General features: G+C 52.5%; 7 protein-coding genes across 7 annotated transcripts; 2 read left to right on the forward strand and 5 right to left on the reverse strand.

Annotated features, from left to right (window-relative positions):
• Positions 1–749: 749 nt before the first annotated feature.
• tktA (transketolase tktA) lies at positions 750–3,224 on the forward strand (the record flags this gene model as incomplete). The annotated part of the gene is made up of 7 exons (XM_056964214.1): positions 750–812; positions 946–1,088; positions 1,195–1,279; positions 1,335–1,629; positions 1,693–2,245; positions 2,310–3,057; positions 3,111–3,224. Coding segments are annotated over 7 exons (2,001 nt in total), but the record flags the coding sequence as incomplete, so codon positions are not given.
• Positions 3,225–3,864: 640 nt separating this feature from the next.
• N7477_002552 (uncharacterized protein) lies at positions 3,865–4,902 on the reverse strand (the record flags this gene model as incomplete). The annotated part of the gene is made up of 1 exon (XM_056964215.1): positions 3,865–4,902. The coding sequence occupies one exon, from the start codon at positions 4,900–4,902 to the stop codon at positions 3,865–3,867; it is 1,038 nt and encodes a 345-aa protein (XP_056824168.1).
• Positions 4,903–5,748: 846 nt separating this feature from the next.
• N7477_002553 (spermidine synthase) lies at positions 5,749–6,982 on the reverse strand (the record flags this gene model as incomplete). Its single annotated transcript, XM_056964216.1, has 3 exons — positions 5,749–6,029; positions 6,245–6,814; positions 6,952–6,982. The coding sequence occupies 3 exons, from the start codon at positions 6,980–6,982 to the stop codon at positions 5,749–5,751; spliced, it is 882 nt and encodes a 293-aa protein (XP_056824169.1).
• A 590-nt stretch (positions 6,983–7,572) lies between these two features.
• Positions 7,573–8,251, reverse strand: N7477_002554 (ubiquinol--cytochrome-c reductase subunit 8; the record flags this gene model as incomplete). The annotated part of the gene is made up of 4 exons (XM_056964217.1): positions 7,573–7,630; positions 7,695–7,872; positions 8,019–8,044; positions 8,220–8,251. 4 exons carry the CDS (start codon positions 8,249–8,251, stop codon positions 7,573–7,575), a joined length of 294 nt encoding a protein of 97 aa, XP_056824170.1.
• A 206-nt stretch (positions 8,252–8,457) lies between these two features.
• phb1 (prohibitin subunit PHB1) lies at positions 8,458–9,353 on the forward strand (the record flags this gene model as incomplete). The annotated part of the gene is made up of 3 exons (XM_056964218.1): positions 8,458–8,778; positions 8,834–8,840; positions 8,896–9,353. The coding sequence occupies 3 exons, from the start codon at positions 8,458–8,460 to the stop codon at positions 9,351–9,353; spliced, it is 786 nt and encodes a 261-aa protein (XP_056824171.1).
• A 256-nt stretch (positions 9,354–9,609) lies between these two features.
• On the reverse strand, positions 9,610–10,908 carry N7477_002556 (25S rRNA (uracil2843-N3)-methyltransferase; the record flags this gene model as incomplete). The annotated part of the gene is made up of 1 exon (XM_056964219.1): positions 9,610–10,908. One exon carries the CDS (start codon positions 10,906–10,908, stop codon positions 9,610–9,612), a length of 1,299 nt encoding a protein of 432 aa, XP_056824172.1.
• Positions 10,909–11,532: 624 nt separating this feature from the next.
• On the reverse strand, positions 11,533–14,282 carry N7477_002557 (putative cell wall proline rich protein; the record flags this gene model as incomplete). Its single annotated transcript, XM_056964220.1, has 2 exons — positions 11,533–12,569; positions 12,605–14,282. The coding sequence occupies 2 exons, from the start codon at positions 14,280–14,282 to the stop codon at positions 11,533–11,535; spliced, it is 2,715 nt and encodes a 904-aa protein (XP_056824173.1).
• Between the last annotated feature and the right edge of the window lie 4,584 nt (positions 14,283–18,866).

Here is an 18,866-nt window from a genome sequence, read left to right on the forward strand (position 1 = left end):
GTTCAGATGAGTAAGCGCCCCTGGCGGCTACGCTGTTTCTGGCACACCGGGTCCCCCAACGGAGTGCAGGATAGACCCCTCACACACTGCTCGCCAACAAAGTCGGATTGAACTAATCAGGGAAACCGGTGCCAATGCCATGTGCTCCTTATGCTTCGTAGAATAGGCTGTTGGGTCGACAGGCCCGTTATATACAGCGGCTATGGAGGGATCGGCTAATTTCGTGGGACCGGAGCAGCGTCCTCCGAGACGGGACCTCCCGGTGAAGATGTGGACATAGGCCGAACGGTTGGGAGCCCGGCAATGCTTCTCATCCCACCGCAGAAGTCGAAGAAGCGGTAGTGTACCCTAAACGGAGAGATTGAACCCGAGGAACACCCTTGGGCTCGTGCCTCTCTCAATTACGGAGGAAGGTATGCATGCGAAGTGATGCAATGGTGCTCATACTCTGCAATTGCCCTCAAGGACGTAGAAAATTGAAGAAGCGAAATAGAAAGAAAGGAATTAGAATGAGAGTCCAAGCATCGGCCCTGGCCTTGCCAAAAGGTTCGGGAATGAAAAGCGATGCGAAGAAAGCGGCCGGCAGCGGAGGACTGGCCTTTTGCCCCACCACAGCGTCATACCCACTGCCCCTCCCCCTCTCATATTTTGAAGCCATCTCTCTCTCTTTCTTCCTTCTCATCTCCCATAAATTTTGAAAGTCAGTATCTCATCTTATCACCTCCTCATTAGCTAACCTCGAGCTAGTTACTGCCAAAATGGGTTTCACTGATCTGGACCAGTTGGCGATCAACACCATCCGCATTCTCGCGGTATGTCCTCTCGCCGCGTCTGCTAAGGTCCCTCAGGTGCAATTGGATGGGCTATCCGCCTCATTCGCACTTGCAGACCAGTGGTATCGCAAAATTCCATCTGAATAAGAGCTCACTGACGCTTTTCTCCCAGGTTGATGCCACCTCCAAGGCCAACTCGGGCCACCCGGGTGCCCCCATGGGCATGGCCCCCGTGGCTCACGTTCTGTTCAACAAGTTCATGAACTTCAACCCCCAGAACCCCGACTGGGTCAACCGTGATCGTTTCGTTCTCTCGTATGTGTTTCAGACTCCTTGATACCTATATCCCAGGAAACTGCCGGAACCCTGCTCTCCGGAGCAAATCACCACCGCAAGAACACCCACCCTGACCATCGGATAGGAACGGCCACGGCTGCATGCTGCAGTACGCCCTGCTGCACCTGTTCGGCTACAAGCTCACCATGGATGACCTGAAGAACTTCCGCGTAAGTGTTCTTAGTCCAATGTAGTACGGGAGTCCCGAGCTGATTCCTTTCACAGCAACTCGACAGCATCACCCCCGGTCACCCCGAGGCTCACGACACCCCCGGTATTGAGGTCACCACCGGTCCTCTTGGCCAGGGCTTCGCCAACGCCGTTGGTTTGGCCATTGCTCAGGCTCACACCGCTGGTGTCTTCAACAAGCCCGGCTATGAGCTCCTCAACAACCACACCTACACATTCTTTGGTGATGGCTGTGCCATGGAGGGTATCGCCTCCGAGGCCGCCTCCATGGCTGGTCACTTGCAGCTCGGCAACCTCATTGCCATTTATGACGACAACCACATTTCCATTGGTAAGTGATCGACCCATCGCCTCCCGCCAACAGACCCGATCCCTTACTAACGCTATCTCCTAGACGGTGACACCAAGTGCGCCTTCACTGAGGATGTGATGAAGCGCTTCGAGGCCTACGGCTGGCACACCGAGTGGGTCAAGGACGGTGACAACGATCTTGCCGGCATTGAAGCTGCTATTCGCAAGTGTCAGCAGGTCACCGACAAGCCCTCCGTTATCAAGCTCACCACCACCATCGGTTTCGGCTCCAAGCTGGCTGGTACTGGCGGTGTTCACGGTAACCCCCTCAAGGCTGATGATGCCGAGAGCGTCAAGGCCCGCTTCGGCTTCGACCCCAAGCAGAGCTTCGTCGTTCCCCAGCAGGTCTACGACATGTACCACAAGCACGCCGCTGAGGGTGCCGCTAAGGAGCAGGAATGGAACCAGCTCTTCCAGAAGTACCAGCAGGAGTACCCCACCGAGGGTGCTGACCTTGCCCGCCGTCTCTCCGGCAAGCTGCCCGAGGGCTGGGAGAAGAGCCTCCCCACCTACAAGTCCACTGATGCCGCCGTCGCTTCCCGCAAGCTGTCCGAGGCCGTCCTGGAGAAGATTCACTCCGTCATTCCCGAGCTTCTGTCCGGTTCCGCTGATCTGACTGGCTCCAACAACACCCGCTGGAAGAACGCTGTCGACTTCCAGCCCCCCCAACCTGGGCATTGGTGAGTGGTCTGGCCGCTACCTCCGCTATGGTGTGCGTGAGCACGCCATGGCTGCCGTCATGAACGGTCTTGCCGCCTACGGCACTGTCATCCCCGCCGGCGGTACCTTCTTGAACTTCGTTTCCTACGCCGCCGGTGCCCTCCGCCTGTCGGCCCTGTCTCGCGTCCGTGTCATCCACGTCGCTACCCACGACTCCATCGGTCTGGGTGAGGATGGTCCTACTCATCAGCCTATTGAGACTCTGGCTCACTTCCGTGCTCTGCCTAACTGCATGGTCTGGCGCCCCGCCGACGGCAACGAGACCTCCGCTGCCTACTACATGGCCATCACCTCCAAGCACACCCCCAGTGTTCTGGCCCTTACCCGCCAGAACCTGCCCCAGCTTGAGGCTTCCACCATTGAGCGTGCCACGAAGGGTGCTTACGTCGCCGTTGACACCCCCAACGCCGCCATCACCATCATCTCCACCGGTTCCGAGGTCAGCATCTGTATCGAGGCTGCCGAGTACCTCCAGAAGAACCACGGCATCGCCGCCCGCATTGTCTCCGTTCCTTGTTTCGAGGTCTTCGATGCTCAGGACAAGGATTACCGTCTGTCCGTCCTGCCCGACGGCATCCCCGTTCTGTCTGTCGAAGCCTGCTCCACCATGGGCTGGGAGCGCTACTCCCACGAGCAGTTCGGTCTCAACCGCTTTGGTGCCTCTGGCCCCTACAAGGAGGTGTACGCCGTAAGTTTTCCATCTCTGTTCCATCTATTCTTCCCATCACTAACGACTGCCAGAAATTCGAGTTCACCCCCGAGGGCATCAGCAAGCGCGCCGTTGCCACCATTGACTTCTACAAGGGCCACAATGTGCGCTCCCCCGTCAACCGTGCTTTCCAGCAGATCCTGTAAAGCGTGGCTTAATGCTTCAAAATGTTATGATTTACTAGTTAAGGAGCGACAGCCCTTGAACCCAATTTATAAGAATGCGATAGAGCGTCTGTCGATTACCACCTATGACTTGCATCGTAAATCGCATTGGACCAAAGTAGAAGGGATCAATGACCTACAATAGCCCTCACTGATCTATCTAGACATAATTTCCAGCATTTTGTAAAAGGAAGACTTTCTTTGTAAGGATCGAATTTCACCGCTGCATCCCGCTGTGGCGCTGTCGTATGTCATCATGCGGTTGTTCGTTCCGGAAATTCTTGCCCTCAGAATACTGCAAGTGCCTCTATTCTAGACCGTTGTTCAAAAGAGCTGATCTTCAACCTTCCGAGCATGAATGATGATCTAGTATAGTCAAAGCGGCGACAAAGGTTGTAAGCGGGACGATGGGGGGTTGGGAGAAGGTTCGGGCAGAAGGACTCGCCTGGTGGAATGGGATATCATTAGCTATCGTTGCGGTCGATGCCTTCTTTTGCCCTAATGTAAATATTCCCGGGCGGTTGCAGGAAGACGCATCCCGTACTTCAAGAGAAACTTAATAGCGCAATATAGTGTGTTTACGCAGGTCTGCAATACGTCCTCGACATCTCTGGAATAGAAATCACTCCTTACTCCAGCACTGCTGCTGCATCTCAATAGTCCCCCGCAACATCACCTCCTTTCTCTGCCGTGTTTCTTCCGAAGTACAAGGGCCATATGCCTTCTCCGTCTCTCGAACAACAACATCCCTCCACTTCTCTTCGCCTCCCTCCGTCTGAATATCAATCTGTCCCAGAGACCCCCAAACATCCTTCATAGTCGGCGCCAACTTGTCCAAGAACCCACTAATACCACCCTCTCCACCACCAGCATGATAACTCTCAAAAACACCACTCCCAGCCCACCTCGGTCCCAGACTAGAAGTGACAATCGAGTCCAGATCTCGAGCCGATACCACCCCCTCTCCAACAAGATAACACGCCTCCCGCATCAGCGCAAAAGCAAGCCTATTGCCCACGAACCCAGGAACCTCCTTTTGCAGCACGACAGGCCGATAATACTGTCCTTGGTCCCGCGAATCCTTCGAACCAGGCAGATGCGAAGGACCAGGCACAGACTCGAAATAAGCCTTCACAAATTCCACACGCTCCGATCGCGTGTATTCTCCAGGTACAATCTCAACAAGAGGCATCAAATGAGGCGGGTTAAATGGATGCGCAACAACCAACCTCTCCTTCACATTCTGCTCACACTCCGCAACCTGCATTGAAGCTGCAATCCCAGAAGAACTACTCCAAAGATGAGCCTCCGGGTCCGCAAACCTCGTAACCTCCTTCCAAAGAGCCTGTTTCGAGTCCAGTTTCTCCGGCGTCTGTTCTTGGATGATTGTTGCGCCGTGTACGGCGTCTTGAATGGATGCTGCCAATGAGAGGCGGGACGATTCGATCAGAGCAGTGATTGCATTTTGTGAATCGGGTTGGGATCCTGATAGAGTTGTGTCTAGGAAGGAAGGGAGCTGGGCGCGAAGGAGAACTTCATAGTCTGGGCGTGGGTCGAAGACGGTTACTTTTGTGTCGGGCCGGCGGAGGTGGAGGGCTAGCATTGAGAGACCGATGGTGCCTACTCCTAGGAGGGCAATATGGTGTCTGTATTCGGGCATTTTTAAACGAAGGATTTCAATATTGAACATGTGCCTGGAAGTTGGAGACGTTATAAAGAAGTGGTAGTAGTAGTGGGAGGTGGGGTGCGGGGTGTTTGATACTATGAGATTGGACCTCGGGATTCACAATATGCCTTAAAGCTCCTCTATGCCCTCAAAGACGTGACCGATTGCCAATTGTCCAGGCGCTTCTTGGTGGTCTAGTTCATTGAAATGAAAGCCACAGGACGGATGTCCAGCCATGTTGTTGAAAAATGTCTGGGAATCCCCAACTGCTGGTGCCCGCAGTGGGATGAACGTTGGAGCCCTACTAGTTCCGACTCACAGATTCAAAGTCGCGGAAATCTTGGAATTGCCTGTCTTTGAGGCCTTTTTCTTTTCTTGAGATTCTTGATTTTAAACACTATTATCATAGCTATGCGGAGATTGACACGAGATTTCAATGTGATCTTCGAAGCTTGTGGGAGTGAATGAATGGCTGGGAATTGGACCTCCTCAAGATCTGTTTAATATCACTATCACTGAGGGCTCTATTATTTTGGAGCTTCTCTAGAACCTACAGACTGGCATATCATGTCTTTCATCTGAATTTACTCATTTGTGCCAGGTGAAAGCTCCAAGTTTGCTGTTCTTGCTTTCTGTCTCTCTCGAGTGCCTGCAAATGTTGCACCTAGATATTTCATGCTCGTTGGAATATTGGTATATTGAAAGGTCCCTCCTTCCAGGTCAAATTCAACTAAGTTGACTAAATTTTATTACAACACTACACGAGAAGATTACCCAGAAACGAGGTTCATTCATCATGATATATTCATCTCTTCTTTTTAATTTCCAACCAACATTCATCTAAGCACCAAGAGCCTTGCGAGCAAAGTTAGGCAGAACGAAGCTGGCGCGGTGGATGTCCTGGTTGTAGTAGCGGCACAGGCGCTCCTCCTCCTCGCGGGTCCAGGAGCGAACAGGCTCACGAACGTTGCGGGTGGCGTCCTTGCAGCAGACCATGAAGCCGATCTGGCCGGAGGGGTAGGTGGGGATGGTGGTGTAGGCGTACTCGGCGACGGGGAAGACCTCACCGCAGGCCTTCTTGAGGTCAACGATCAGGGGAAGGTGGAGCCATTGGTTCTCGGCTGTTGGACAAAAGGCACAGTTCCGCAAAACCGAGCCCGTAGAGCGGGTTGGTTGGCGGATAGTGCGATTCAATTAGCCAATTTGCTTCTTCATAAATAAAAAAAAAAATCATAACAAGGAAGAGAGAAAGAAAGAAAGAGACATGGACGGATTGACGAGTACAAGGGAGGAGATGGGCAGTGGGCAAGTTGGAACAAAAGAAAAGGGAACGAACAACCTTGGGTAGTAATAACACCGCCTTCGCGGAGAGCGTCACGGAGAAGCTCGAAGTAGGGCTTCTGGAAGAGGCTCTCGGCAGGGCCCTCGGGGTCAGAGGAGTCGGTGATGATAACGTCGAACTCGTTCTGCTTGGCCTTAAGGAACTCGAAGCCGTCACCGATGTGGGTGGAGACCTTGGGGTGCTGGTAGCTGACGGACATGCCAGGGAGGTACTTCTTGGAGAGACGGATGACGGCCTCATCGATGTCGCACAGAACGGCCTCCTCGACGGACTCGTGCTTGACGACCTCACGGAGGACACCACCATCACCACCACCGATGACGAGGACCTTCTTGGGGTTGGGGTGGGAGTTCATGGCAAGGTGGGTGATCATCTCCTGGTAGGAGAACTCATCGCGCTCGGTACACTGGATGACATTGTCGAGGACAAGAACATTGCCGTAGTCGCTGCTCTCGAAGACGAGGACGTCCTGGTACTTGGACTTCTCGTGGTGCAGGACCTGGTTGACCTTGAGGCTCATGGCCTGGCCGGGCCACATGGAGGAGCGCTCGGAGAACCAGCCATCTAGTGGAGTCAGCGATAGAGGTTCACCGAAGGGGAGGTCCTGAGGAGGGGTGACGGAAGTGGGATGTGGGATGTGGGATGACGAGGCGGGGCAGTGACAGCTATATGTGCATTTGACATGGAGATGGACGACATACCCTGGATAGTGGGGTGAGGGATCTCGCTCATTTTGTAAGATAGACGAGTGTTAATTGATAAAAATCGGAGAGGAGAGAAAGGACGAAGACTTCGCAGCATGCGAGAAAAAAAGTAAAAGCTGCGCGAGTTTGCCTGTTTTGGGCGATTTTTGCCAAGTCCCCACTTTGACCCAGACAGGCAACTGAGGGGAGATTTCACTTGGGCTATCACTCTTGGCTCTCGGGCAGCGATCGGGATGGAACAATTGGAATCGAGTGGAATAAGAATGAGAGAGAGAGAGACCAAAGGCTGTCGGAGCTTTGTTGGACCCTTGTTGGACCCGTGTTGAACGATTTCGGAGGCAGGCCAGACTTTTGGGCCAATTGAAGCTGTTCAAATCACGCTGACCAGTGACACCACCCAGATTATAGATCATATACTACATCAAAAAAGGCGAAAACTCTCTCGAAACTCGGTTGAGAAGCATAGCAAGACCCATTGAGAGACATAGGAAATCCAAAATTGTCGATTGCTTTCTAGTTACTGTACAATTGATACAGCTGCGACAGCACGGAGTGTCATCTCGTGCCCCGGTATAACCTTTTCCATCCTTGGTTTCAACGCAATTAGAAAGGAGCTATTTACTCCTCACCACCACCCTCAAGCATACGGCCAGGCTTGGAGTTAAGGTAGTCGTTGCTGTGGAGAGACGTTAGCCTCGCCCTGGGCACGCAATTCCGGATTATAGGTAGGTAGATCTTACCGCTCAACAGCCCAGTTCATAGCCGCGTAAGCAATAATGAAGGGAGGGGCGACGTAGAGGACCTGGCCACGGAAACGGCGGAAGACGTTGAAGATGGCGGCGTGGAAGGCACCGGCGAAGGGGCGCTGACGGTTGGACGAGAGGGCGTAGGTGGCGATGCGCTGGGGGGTCGGGCAACCTGCAGACCAACTGTGTTAGTGTCGAGTCCAGTCGCAAATATTTCTCCTGTCGTGAGAGCCCATGTCTTCACCAAGTCGAGGTGATTGTGGTCGGTCGGTATCTCGCACGCGCATTCAAGAATTCAAGGAAGGCTGATCAACGTACCGAACTCGCCCCAGTTGCCGATGAAGCTGCAATTCGTTGTTAGCATATGTGCTGGTCAGAATCCACTCCAATGATTCAATCGCATCGTTGGAGTCTGCTGTCGGGTCGTGGTCCGTGGCGGTCGCCCGAGCGGGTGCATCCGGACACAGACACAGGGTTTGGGCGGCCACGGCACAACAAAGAGTCGAGGGAAGCACTCACTGGCCGTTCTTAGGATCGACAGCACCACCCATTGTGAAGATGTGTGATTGAGTAGAAGGAGAGCGAGAGTGTTGAGGTGACGGGGGATACGGAAAGGGAAAAGACGGAGTCGGGCAAAGTTGGACTACGGGCGTTCTCAGCGGCCATTAGGCAAAAATGACTAAGCACATTTTCGACATCATCCATCAGTCTGGTGCTATTCTGCTTCCAGGTGATCTCTCTACCCACGTTATTCATCATGGCCAACGCCCTTCAGAATATCTACCGGCTGGCCGGCCCCGTGGCCGTCGGTGCCATGCTCTTCAACGCCTCTCTCTACGATGTCAAGGGTGGTTCGCGGGCTGTCATCTTCGATCGACTGTCTGGTGTGCAGGAGCAAGTCGTCAACGAAGGCACACACCTGTTGGTCCCCTGGTTGCAGCGGGCTATTATCTACGACGTGCGGACGAAGCCGCGCAATATCTCGACTACTACCGGAAGTAAGGATTTGCAAATGGTCACATTGACGCTCCGTGTGCTGCACCGTCCGGATGTGCCGCGGCTGCCCCAAATCTACCAGGTAAAAGTTACCACCGAGAATCTATTCGATGCAGAACTAACGAAGCAATCAACAGTCATATGGTACCGATTACGACGAGCGTGTTCTCTCCCTCCATCGGAAACGAAGTCCTCAAAGCCATCGTGGCCCAGTTCGATGCCGCCGAGCTCATCACGCAGCGTGAAGCCGTCTCCAACCGCATCCGCACCGACCTTCTCAAGCGCGCTGCGCAGTTCAACATCGCTCTCGAGGACGTCTCCATCACCCACATGACCTTCGGCAAGGAGTTCACCAAGGCCGTCGAGCAGAAGCAGATTGCCCAGCAAGACGCCGAGCGAGCTCGATTCATCGTCGAGCGCGCCGAGCAGGAGCGACAAGCCAACGTTATTCGCGCCGAGGGTGAAGCCGAGTCTGCCGAGATTATTAGCAAGGCTGTCGCCAAGGCCGGTAATGGTCTGATTGAGATTCGTCGTATCGATGCCAGTCGTGAGATCGCGCAGACTCTGGCTGCTAACCCCAACGTCACATATCTGCCTGGTGGTGATGGCAAGGAGGGCGGCAAGAGCACTAGCCTCTTGCTGGGCCTGCGCTCTTAGGATATTGATATTAGGAAGTGAGGGCTAGCGGCGCCCATTACTGAAATGTACCATTTAATCGCTCGCCGTGTCCGAGGGCGTTCTATCGACAGTGCATGTTCCCCCGAGGCGCGAAGTGGCTTCGACCACTCTTTTTTCTGACCTGTAGCAATACCAATACCTCTACTCCAAACACTTACCTTCTCATTCCTCCGTATGGTAGAAATTATGCTCATGAATCATTATATACCGTATGTCCCCTCCATATGATCCTACCCTAAGTCAACCGCTTATACAAATGCACCTGGTACCGCATATCCTCCAAACCCGCTCCCTCGCCAACCTCATATCTAAGCCTCGTGGTATCTCTCCTCCACCATCTCGAATCCTGCGAAAGTACCCGCTCCCATTTGCCCTCCGCGACAGAAAGCAGCGTATGATCAAGCAAGAACTTCATCGGGTAATTCCTCTCCTGCGCAACCCCATCTTTCCCCAACTTCAGACTCGAGTAACTCCCCGGGCTATCAACAACAAGCAACACCGCCCCAGGCGGAAGCAACTCAGTCATCCGCAGAAGCAAGCCAGTAGTCTTCGCCATAGAAGTAGAAAAGAGCTCGTTGAGCGTGAACATAAGTGTCACCAGTAGAGAAGGCGGAGTCGTCGCTGTAGCGGTCCCATGCAAGACATCTTTCAGCTCAGGCTCCGAGATAGTAAGGACATCAGTCCTCAGAAACGAGACAGAAAGCCCTCCTTCCGAAGCATTCGACCCCGTCAATGGCGGCTGATGCTTCGATGATCTCGGAGTAGGTACATTTGATGAACCCATCGTTTTCTGAAGCCGGTCGATTACACTCGACCAATCGGCAATATCAACAGCCACAACATCAAGAGATGCAGGCTTCGGTGGTTCTGTCTCATCACTACTCTTCAACGAAACCTTCTCAAGACGATCCCCTAACCCCTCAACACCGTCATGCAGGTCCCTCCAAACAGCGCCAAGTGCCACGATCTCGGCACCAGCGCCACCACCAATAGACACAACCCGCGTATTGGCAGTCAGACCCTGCTCAGCACGCATGTAACGAAGAACAGCCTTGAAGATACCCGCATAACCGAGCGCGCGCGCAGCACTCCATCGCAGCGCGTAAACGCGCAGGAGAGAATCATCCGCCTCTGTAAAAGCGGAGTCGAAATCGCGCTGGTATAGATGTGTTTTGATAGTTTGCACAAGTGATTTTGTGTCTAATTGGGCTCCTTCAGTGGCATCTGGACGCGCATTGTCTGGCTCGGAAGCGGCGTCTAAGGTGTCTGTAGATTGGGTGGATACAGGTGACCGGGTGAACAGGGCTGTTTTGAAGACGTCTAGTAGAAGCTGCTGGAGGGATATGGGAATGGTAATTGAGAGGTCGATTGCGCTGGAGTCATGGTCTTCAGAGTTGAGTTTGCAATCAGTTTGCTTTTTTTGTTGGCGGGTGCGTGGTGCAGCTGGCTTTGGCTGGTTCTTCGGTTCGAGACCCTGGAGTCTGGGCTGATAGGGGGCGTGGGTCTTTTTGCGGTCACTCTTTGCTTGAGGCATTACTGCTTTTGGGGTATAGACTGTCGTATACTAGAGGACTTGGTGGTATCCCGGGAAGTGCTGGAATGCAGAGCAAATGTGGGGGGAGGGAAACTTTTTGGCTTATCGGCTTATCAATGTCGAATTGCCACTACACCAAACCAAATACATACAACACATAGGTTCAACCACACCATGTAATAGAAGGAATCAAGACTCGCTTGAAGCGCGTCTAGAGTAGAATTCTCGGTGCAAAGAGGAGAAAGAATAAGCAAGGAGAAGGTCTGAAGATAGCGATCGTAGAGAAGGTCAATCAACCCGGGCGTCACACACACCGGTACATAAACGATGGACAAGAATAGAGCATATCATCGGGGGCCAGCTATTGCATCCCGAGAGTTAAAAAGAATTCGTAATGACACGTCTACAAAGAGACGGAAGGTAGCAAAAGCCGCCGAGAAGAACAAAAAAATCCACAAGAAACCGGAGCCAAATATGTACAGAACCGGAAGTGCCCAGGCAGCGTTGTAGGCAGAAACGGAAGAGAAGCGAAGTGAGGAAAATAGGACTCTGACAGGATATCGCTATGCCGAGATTTTGCGCCGGGAAATCAAATAAATGCATCAAGAACCAAAGAGTTAACTCTTACAACGGTCCTTCGGAGGAACTCGCCTCATTGTTGGGTTTCTCCTTGTCTCGAACTTTCCAGAAGTGCATGAGTCGACTGAGTCGGTGACCCTTCTTCTTGGAATAATCGGGTGCATCGCCAGGGGGTTTCTCTTCGTGGTGGAGTTTGCTGCGTTCGGCATTAGGACCACCAACCAATTTCGACAGACTGGCCAAGCTAGACCTCTTTGATGAATTCGCTTGACTGGAGCGCCGATGGACAGCAGCGGAGAAAGACGCAGCTCGATCCGTAGAAAGACGAGCACGAGGGAAGAACGAAGACGAGAAGCGGTGCATGGTGTTGGTCATGGTCGATGCGCTGCTGGTGAGAGATGGTACATCTTCAACCGAAGCGTAGGGATATTCCGAAGGGAGATGATGATACGAGTGACTCGAGAAGTTACGGTCATTGAACGAACGTGGAGCATCTGGTGATGGAAAGGAGGAATTCGAAGGTGAGACACCTGCAGACAGGGAGAAGGGAGGGATACTGGGCGGCAGCTCGTGAGGGGATGTAGCCGGCCGTTTGTCGACGGCGAGGAATCCGGGAGAGACATCAGGACTAGGAGGAATTCGCGGTCTGGGCATGCTCTCTTCCGCTTTTAGAATCTCGATAGAGCTCTGAGGCGGACCATTATACGGATTCTCAGCGTCATGCAGTGGATCGACCAGGTGCCGTTCCAGCGCAGGAGTTTCTGGTTGACCGGCGACTTTATCGTTCGCTCGAATGCCCAGGCCAGCTTGCTCGGGGGAGCTCAGGGGAGAGCCGGCCTCGGGCGCCCTGGTCATCGTATCTGCGGTCTTCGCGGTCTTCGCAGTGCCCGCAGTACCAACGGTGCTTGCTGTGTCACCACACTTGACGGATGAGGTATCCTCCTCTGGCACTGCAGGAACACGAACAATTTCAGCCGATGACGCTCGACCACTCTGGGCCGGGGTATCTCTGCCACTCTGTATTGGTGTCATGCGGCCCCTGGGAGACTGGCTTGCGGCCAGGAAAGCATCCTCTTCTTCTCCTCGTAAAAGACGTCCGGCGCTTCGGTAGTCACACCCCCAAGTCGGAATGGACCCAGAGAACTGCGATCGAATGGCTGCATGACAGGAGCACTCTCGGTGCGACGATGATATCGCATCTCTGGACCGACAAATTCTCCACGTCGCCCACCACTATACATTCTTTGGGTTGCAAGAGAAAACTGGCTAGGAGCGCCAGCACTCTGTCGCATGTCGGGGGTATTGAAAGGACCCAGGGCGGCGTCAAGGTCAATGATCGGGCTGCTCAACATGTCATCTTGTGCGGTCTGTTCATAAAAGCTTCGCGGTTTCCATGATGTTTCAAGACTGGGGACAGAGGCAGGCACAGGCGACGGAGGCTCCTCACGGACGGACTCCGCGGTTGCAAATTTACCCTCGGGATTGGTTGGCGTCCGAAGGACAACAACATCGTCATTATCAAAGTCTACATCCAAGACAGAGCCAACCTCCGAATTGGTCCGCGTAAGCATAGGAGGTGTCAACGCAGGTGGCCTCTTCTTGTCATCGACCTCTGCCTTTGTATGTTTCTTGCCTTTACCGCGAGTTAAGATAGCACCGGCCCACGAGCGAACACGCTTCTTCGCCTTCTTTGATTTGCGCGATTTCTTAGGAGGAGTTCCATCTCCTTCATGTTCGCTGCCGCTAGATTCCGAGCCATCATCAGAACAAGAACGGCGAGACGTGTCCGTCGAGTGTGCATCGTCGGTCCCATTGTTGGAGAGCATGGCCTCCAGGTTCCCCGTCGACATGCTTTTGCGTGATCGAGAGTGTCCAGTCGACTTTGAACGCTTGACAGCGGGTACATCCGGTACATTTTGGCTTTGTATCAAGTCGAAAGCCAGGGATGCATCGGCAGTTTTGGGCCGCGGCTTGGAGCTGCGGTTCTGTGTTGGTCGCAACTGGACAGGCGGGGGATTCTCGGGCTGCTCAAATCTAACTGCATGGTGGTTTGGAGAGTTCTCATTAGAGACCGCTGAAATAGCCGAGACAGGGCGCCCGATCTCTTCATGCTCATTGCTCGGGGCCGGCTGGACCTGAATCACGGCCGGGATAGGAGGCACAGGGGGAACTGGCGGAACAGGGGCAAATTGAGGGGATGCTGGAGGTGTTGGACGACCCAGGCTGCCAGCGGAGTACGATATTGGTCGAGAAATGTCTTCATGGCCATTGTCGAAGAGCCGGTCGCCCGGAGTGCAGGGTGCACTTCCCGCGGTCACATTGGACGCGAGCGCCTTATTGATGGCGTTAATGTCGACACCAGATACCGCCGCTGATCGACGGTGCGCATGCCCACGTCGGCCCGGGCCTCTTCCAGGGAGCGATACCGACGGCGCGCTCGGCCGTGTCGGAGATGAAGGTTCTTCCCGTTTGTCGTCCCCGGGAGGTGTTACCAATTGGTCGCCGCCAACATATTCACTGTGTCGCCGGCGGTGACCACCCGCTCGAGGATTATGTGCCGGTGTAGGTTGTAGAGTTTGATTGGACCCAGGATTGAATGAAAATACTGGCAAGGCGGGAGGCGCACGCTCAGAATTGCTCATATCAGGGTCCCGGGCGGGGAACACAAAATTTGGATTGGGCAATGGGGCCGGCATGCTCATGCGATGGCTGGCATTGACGTTCGCTGGGGCTGAAGAATCGAAATGCTGCGGAAACCCCGACTGGGACTGCGGGGGGAGGGAGATAGATGCCATGAATGCTGTGCTGAATTGATTGAATGAAATGAAGAGAAGATCACGGTCGAAAAGATCCAGATGGACGAACAGACCCCCAGACCGTTCGACTTCCCCGCAACGACTGTGGAAAGTCTCAAGAATCTGGAGGTCTCTAATTACCTCGAGGGAGGGTCATTTAAATCTTCCGCACCAGGCAGGATCGAGAGGAAGGCGAGAATAGTGGCGATGGTGATGGTGATGAAGAAGGCAATGGCGAAGGCGAAAAAAGGAATGGACGGCCACGACGAGGGCCACAGAGGGGGAGAGGGAGGAGAGAGAGTCGTGAGGATGTGAAAGGGACGACGGCGAGAAAGCGAGAGAGAGAGAGACAGCCTGGGAGAACAACAACCCAGGAGGGGGCCCTTACCGTACACGGTAATACCCGGACCGAGCGGGCCTCTGATGGGCAGGGGGGGGAAATTACTCTCTCACTGGGCTTACAAGGCAGCGTCGTAGCCTCTCTGGATAGTGCAGTATTGCAGTATTGCAGTATTGCCGTAGTGCAATGGTGCAGTAGTGCGCAAATATGTCTAAGGTGGTATTCGTATTTGGAATCTTGAGTGAACAGATCTACCCTTGCGCCCTTGACTCTTTACATAAGTATACAAAGGATTACACTTTCCACTCCCCTCGCGCCAGGATGACAGGAGTCCGAGGAAAATTCTGACAGGGCCATTGTGAAGGGCTAGATCCTGTCATCGAACCCTTAGAACACAGTGTGGAATGTGAGATCGCTTCCTGGAGTAGAAGACGTCATGACTTTGGTTGCCACCTAGAAACGGATCCAAGGACCCAAGGACCCAAGGACCCAAGGCCAGCCTGTGAGTAGTTCGTACAAGGAACGCCATCTGATGGGGCCGTACGGTGCCTGTTACAGGACCAGACTAGGCAAATCCAGGCAAATCGCAGGCAATTCTTCGCCCAAGGAGGATCCGGGGGGCTGCGCGCCAATCACGGACCTCACGCGTCCGGAGAAAAGTGGACTTTGCAGGCACCAACATCTGGTCCACGCCAATCGCGGCGCGGCCAAATCTCGCTTGACGCGGTGGGTCAGCGCCACGCTGAGATTTGAGCTGTCGTGGACGATGCACACTTGCGGAGTCTGAGTCGATCTTGGGGGGTTCAACTTCGGTGATTCTGTGGCTCGGTTCTTCCAGTTGTATGTATCACTTGAGGGCCCATTGCCCGGGAGACTACCAGTTCAGGTACGTCTCCAGTAGTCTCAGTGCGGGTCAAGGCCTCGCAACAGATGGATATAAATAGTTTGAAGACAACATTAGCGCCTAGACAAGGGGGGAACAACGGCGACCAAGCCGAGCTGAAAGATTCCCCTGGGACTAGACTCAAGGCAATACTGAAACAATGTGTTCTCCCCCCTAGCATCCGACTGGGGGTTGATTCACCCGTCTGCCAATTATAGTGCCGGGTTGACCTGCACAGCAGCGGAAGATTGGCCGGGGCGCGTTATCGGGAAAAACGGGGGATCCGAGATACGGCAGGACATAGTGGCGACGAACCTCTATGACATGCTGCACAACAAGTGGATCTCTTTCGGATGAAATATATCCCGTCAGTTTGGCCGAGTGGTTAAGGCGATGCACTAGAATTATCTACTGAACTGATCACAGTTTGGCAATGCATTGGGTTCGCCCGCACATGTTCGAATCATGTAGCTGACGTTTCATATTATTTTTTTTGACATCGTCAATATCATTGTCCTTTTTGTTTTTTTGTGACTTACCATATCCTGGCCTCACATCATTTCAGACACCTCCTGTCTCCCTCCCCCTTCACACAGAAAAATGAGAACATAGAAGATAGCAAAAAGCCTTGGCACTTGACCAAATGTCAATTTTGGGAGTCTGCACCCAGCCAAGCACCCCCACAACAACACCCGGTAAGCTACAGATAGGCATCCGGCATCCCGGGTCTGGACACAGAAAAGGGGCTGAACAGAGTCCGATCGGCACCCTGTAATAGACGCATAAATTACCTGATGACGAGTCCTTCTGAATGATCGGAGGGGGCAATTGCATTATCATTCACGAATCAGATCCACTTGACACTTGTACAGCACTCGTATAGCTATTACGGACTTTGTACCGTAGTCGGTATGGTAGCTTTGCTGCTCTTCCTTGTTATTAATAAATGTTAAAGATCTATGACATGCAGGGTCTGACCTCATCCGACACGATTGACCACCCGGGAAAACCCAATCACAAGTCATCCATGAGATATATTTGTCGTAAGAGACCGTGCCTATTCCCCATCCCCAATCGGCTGGATCGAGGAATTACTCATCTTGGAGATATCCTGCACGCCGATAAATGGCCTCATGTTTCCATCGTCGCTGAGAAGAATATATGGTCGCCTCTTTATTCAATAGCTTACACTCGGTCCATCCGTGAGATGAACCGTTGTAATGAAAGCAACCGTCGCGTGGTAGTCCGTTTCCCAATCCACGACCTCGCAAACGCACGATGGCCGACATTAGGCCCATTTTCAAACCCATCATCCGGGAGCAGGGCACGAACTAGCATTCAATAGTTGCCACGCTTCTCTGTCCGGATGAATCGATTTTCACAGGTGATAAAAGCCGGGGTAAATTCAACCGGATCGTAGGTCAAAATATAGCGGATGTTGAAGCATAGAGACCGAGAAGAAACAATGGCCGTCGTAGATGCTACCCGTGTATTACTTCGCTAGGTACTGTATTCGATGAATGTTAACTATTTCCGTCTGTATGATAGCTTGGTCCTCGATGGATAAAGATTCTACCCTGGTTGAGTAATCATAAGATCCCAGCAATTGATCATTCCGGACAGCTTTTTGGAGTTCGAAGCAAAGGGTGGAGAGGTTGTTGAAATTATGTATAGATCCATAGGTGCATTCACCAAGTACATTGTATACTATCCCAGCGGGACTTGACCCATAGCAAATGCCGGTATATCCTGCAACTTGACCTAAGTCTGAATATATGCATATGCCCATCATAGAAACTCATACTAACTTACACAATCTATAAAATAAGAAATTGTCAACACAATTGATCGCGGTCTCGTCCAGCGGCTCTCCATCAGGCTTGACCAAGAATACCTCTTGGAAAGATGGAATATATTGATGACAGAAGGAGATGGCACGTTTCCCTCCCACCATCCTTCCATCGGACCGCTCGTATAAGAAGAGTAGGCCGTGCAAGCCAAAGGCTCGACCTAAGCTTCGATACATTTGAGCAAATTTGGTTCGATCTACCTTTATGTGCCGCAACAGTACAAAGCTACCACCAAGCCAAAATCCTGCTCTTAGCAAACGAGCCGCAAGAGTCGACAGCTATTCGATCGACTGTTTCCGCACGGTTGAGATCATTTTGACATGCTCTTAAGGAGGTTGTATACCATGCCTGAAAAATATGTGGTATTAGTCCTGCAAATTCGACAGATCCGTTCCGAGTCAATTCTGTGCAGGCTTTGTTCGTTGCCGGGTAGGTCTTTCAGGAAGAGTATGAACAGGATGCGGTCCTCGAATTACTGTCGGGCATTGAGCGAGATCTTGGCTGGACTACGAAGTACCATGTCGCTAAGTTGAAAGACGAATGGACGCGAGGAAAGGAGGGCAATCATATCGATCGGGATGAACAGGGCTATGATCTTAACTGGATCATTTCCTGGCGATGTGATTTGCACAGCTCAAAAGTTTGTCGTTTAGCCGGTATCCACATATTATCCAAGGAATTGAGAGGATCTAATTGAATTTGGGGTTGCGATTGAAGATTCTCGGCAAACGTGAAAGCAAAAGTACAATATAATCTGAGAAGAGGCTCCCAAGAGACTATTTAAAAACCACGAATCGCCTGGAAAGACATTGTCTAATTTTTTAGTCCATGGGAAACCAACACAATGGTAGCTGTCGCAACCTCGACAATGTGTACCTTGCCAATGGCGAACGACATAGACCCTTGGAAATATTCATGGAAGATAAGAGACCAAAGCAAGGACTTAGTGAATCGAGAGATCAACAATGACTGCGGGAAACTTGAAAGGTCTATTATTAACAGGGGTTGTTTCGCATGAGAATTAGAGAACGCGTTGTGACTCTGGTCTTCCACAGGAGCCTTAGGTATATTTCGTTAGCTGTACACTCAAGCTTCCTGATGGTTCACAGCCCGTAAAAGCACGATGTAGATGGTGGGACCAGTATCTAGAAACGGAAATGTTGTCGGACGTGGAACTCTCGGGTCCCTTTCCGCCTAGGACCTAAGCTTGTTGTGAAGTCTTCACAACTATCACAATTTGACAAGGGAATGAGAGAATAGAACGGGACTCCTTAGGGCTTTCGATTAGCTATGCAAAGGAGCATCCACTGCAAGATAAGAACCGAACGTACTACTCCAGGGCTTGCACTTCTCGGCTTGATTTCCAGTCTTGGAACCGACAGCATAATGACCCGCTTCCCCAAAGAATTAGCGGACGGTTCATAACACCTGTCGGCAGGCCTTCCCTTCATCATTCCTCTCTCCGAAAGAAGATCTACAGCCTCATCAGACATGAAGGAAAGGATGGAACT

The sequence above is a fragment of the Penicillium maclennaniae genome (genome assembly GCF_028827695.1).
Source record: "Penicillium maclennaniae strain IBT 15551 chromosome Unknown utg000003l:1.0-5670915.0:1.0-5674809.0, whole genome shotgun sequence".
Taxonomy (NCBI): domain Eukaryota; kingdom Fungi; phylum Ascomycota; class Eurotiomycetes; order Eurotiales; family Aspergillaceae; genus Penicillium; species Penicillium maclennaniae.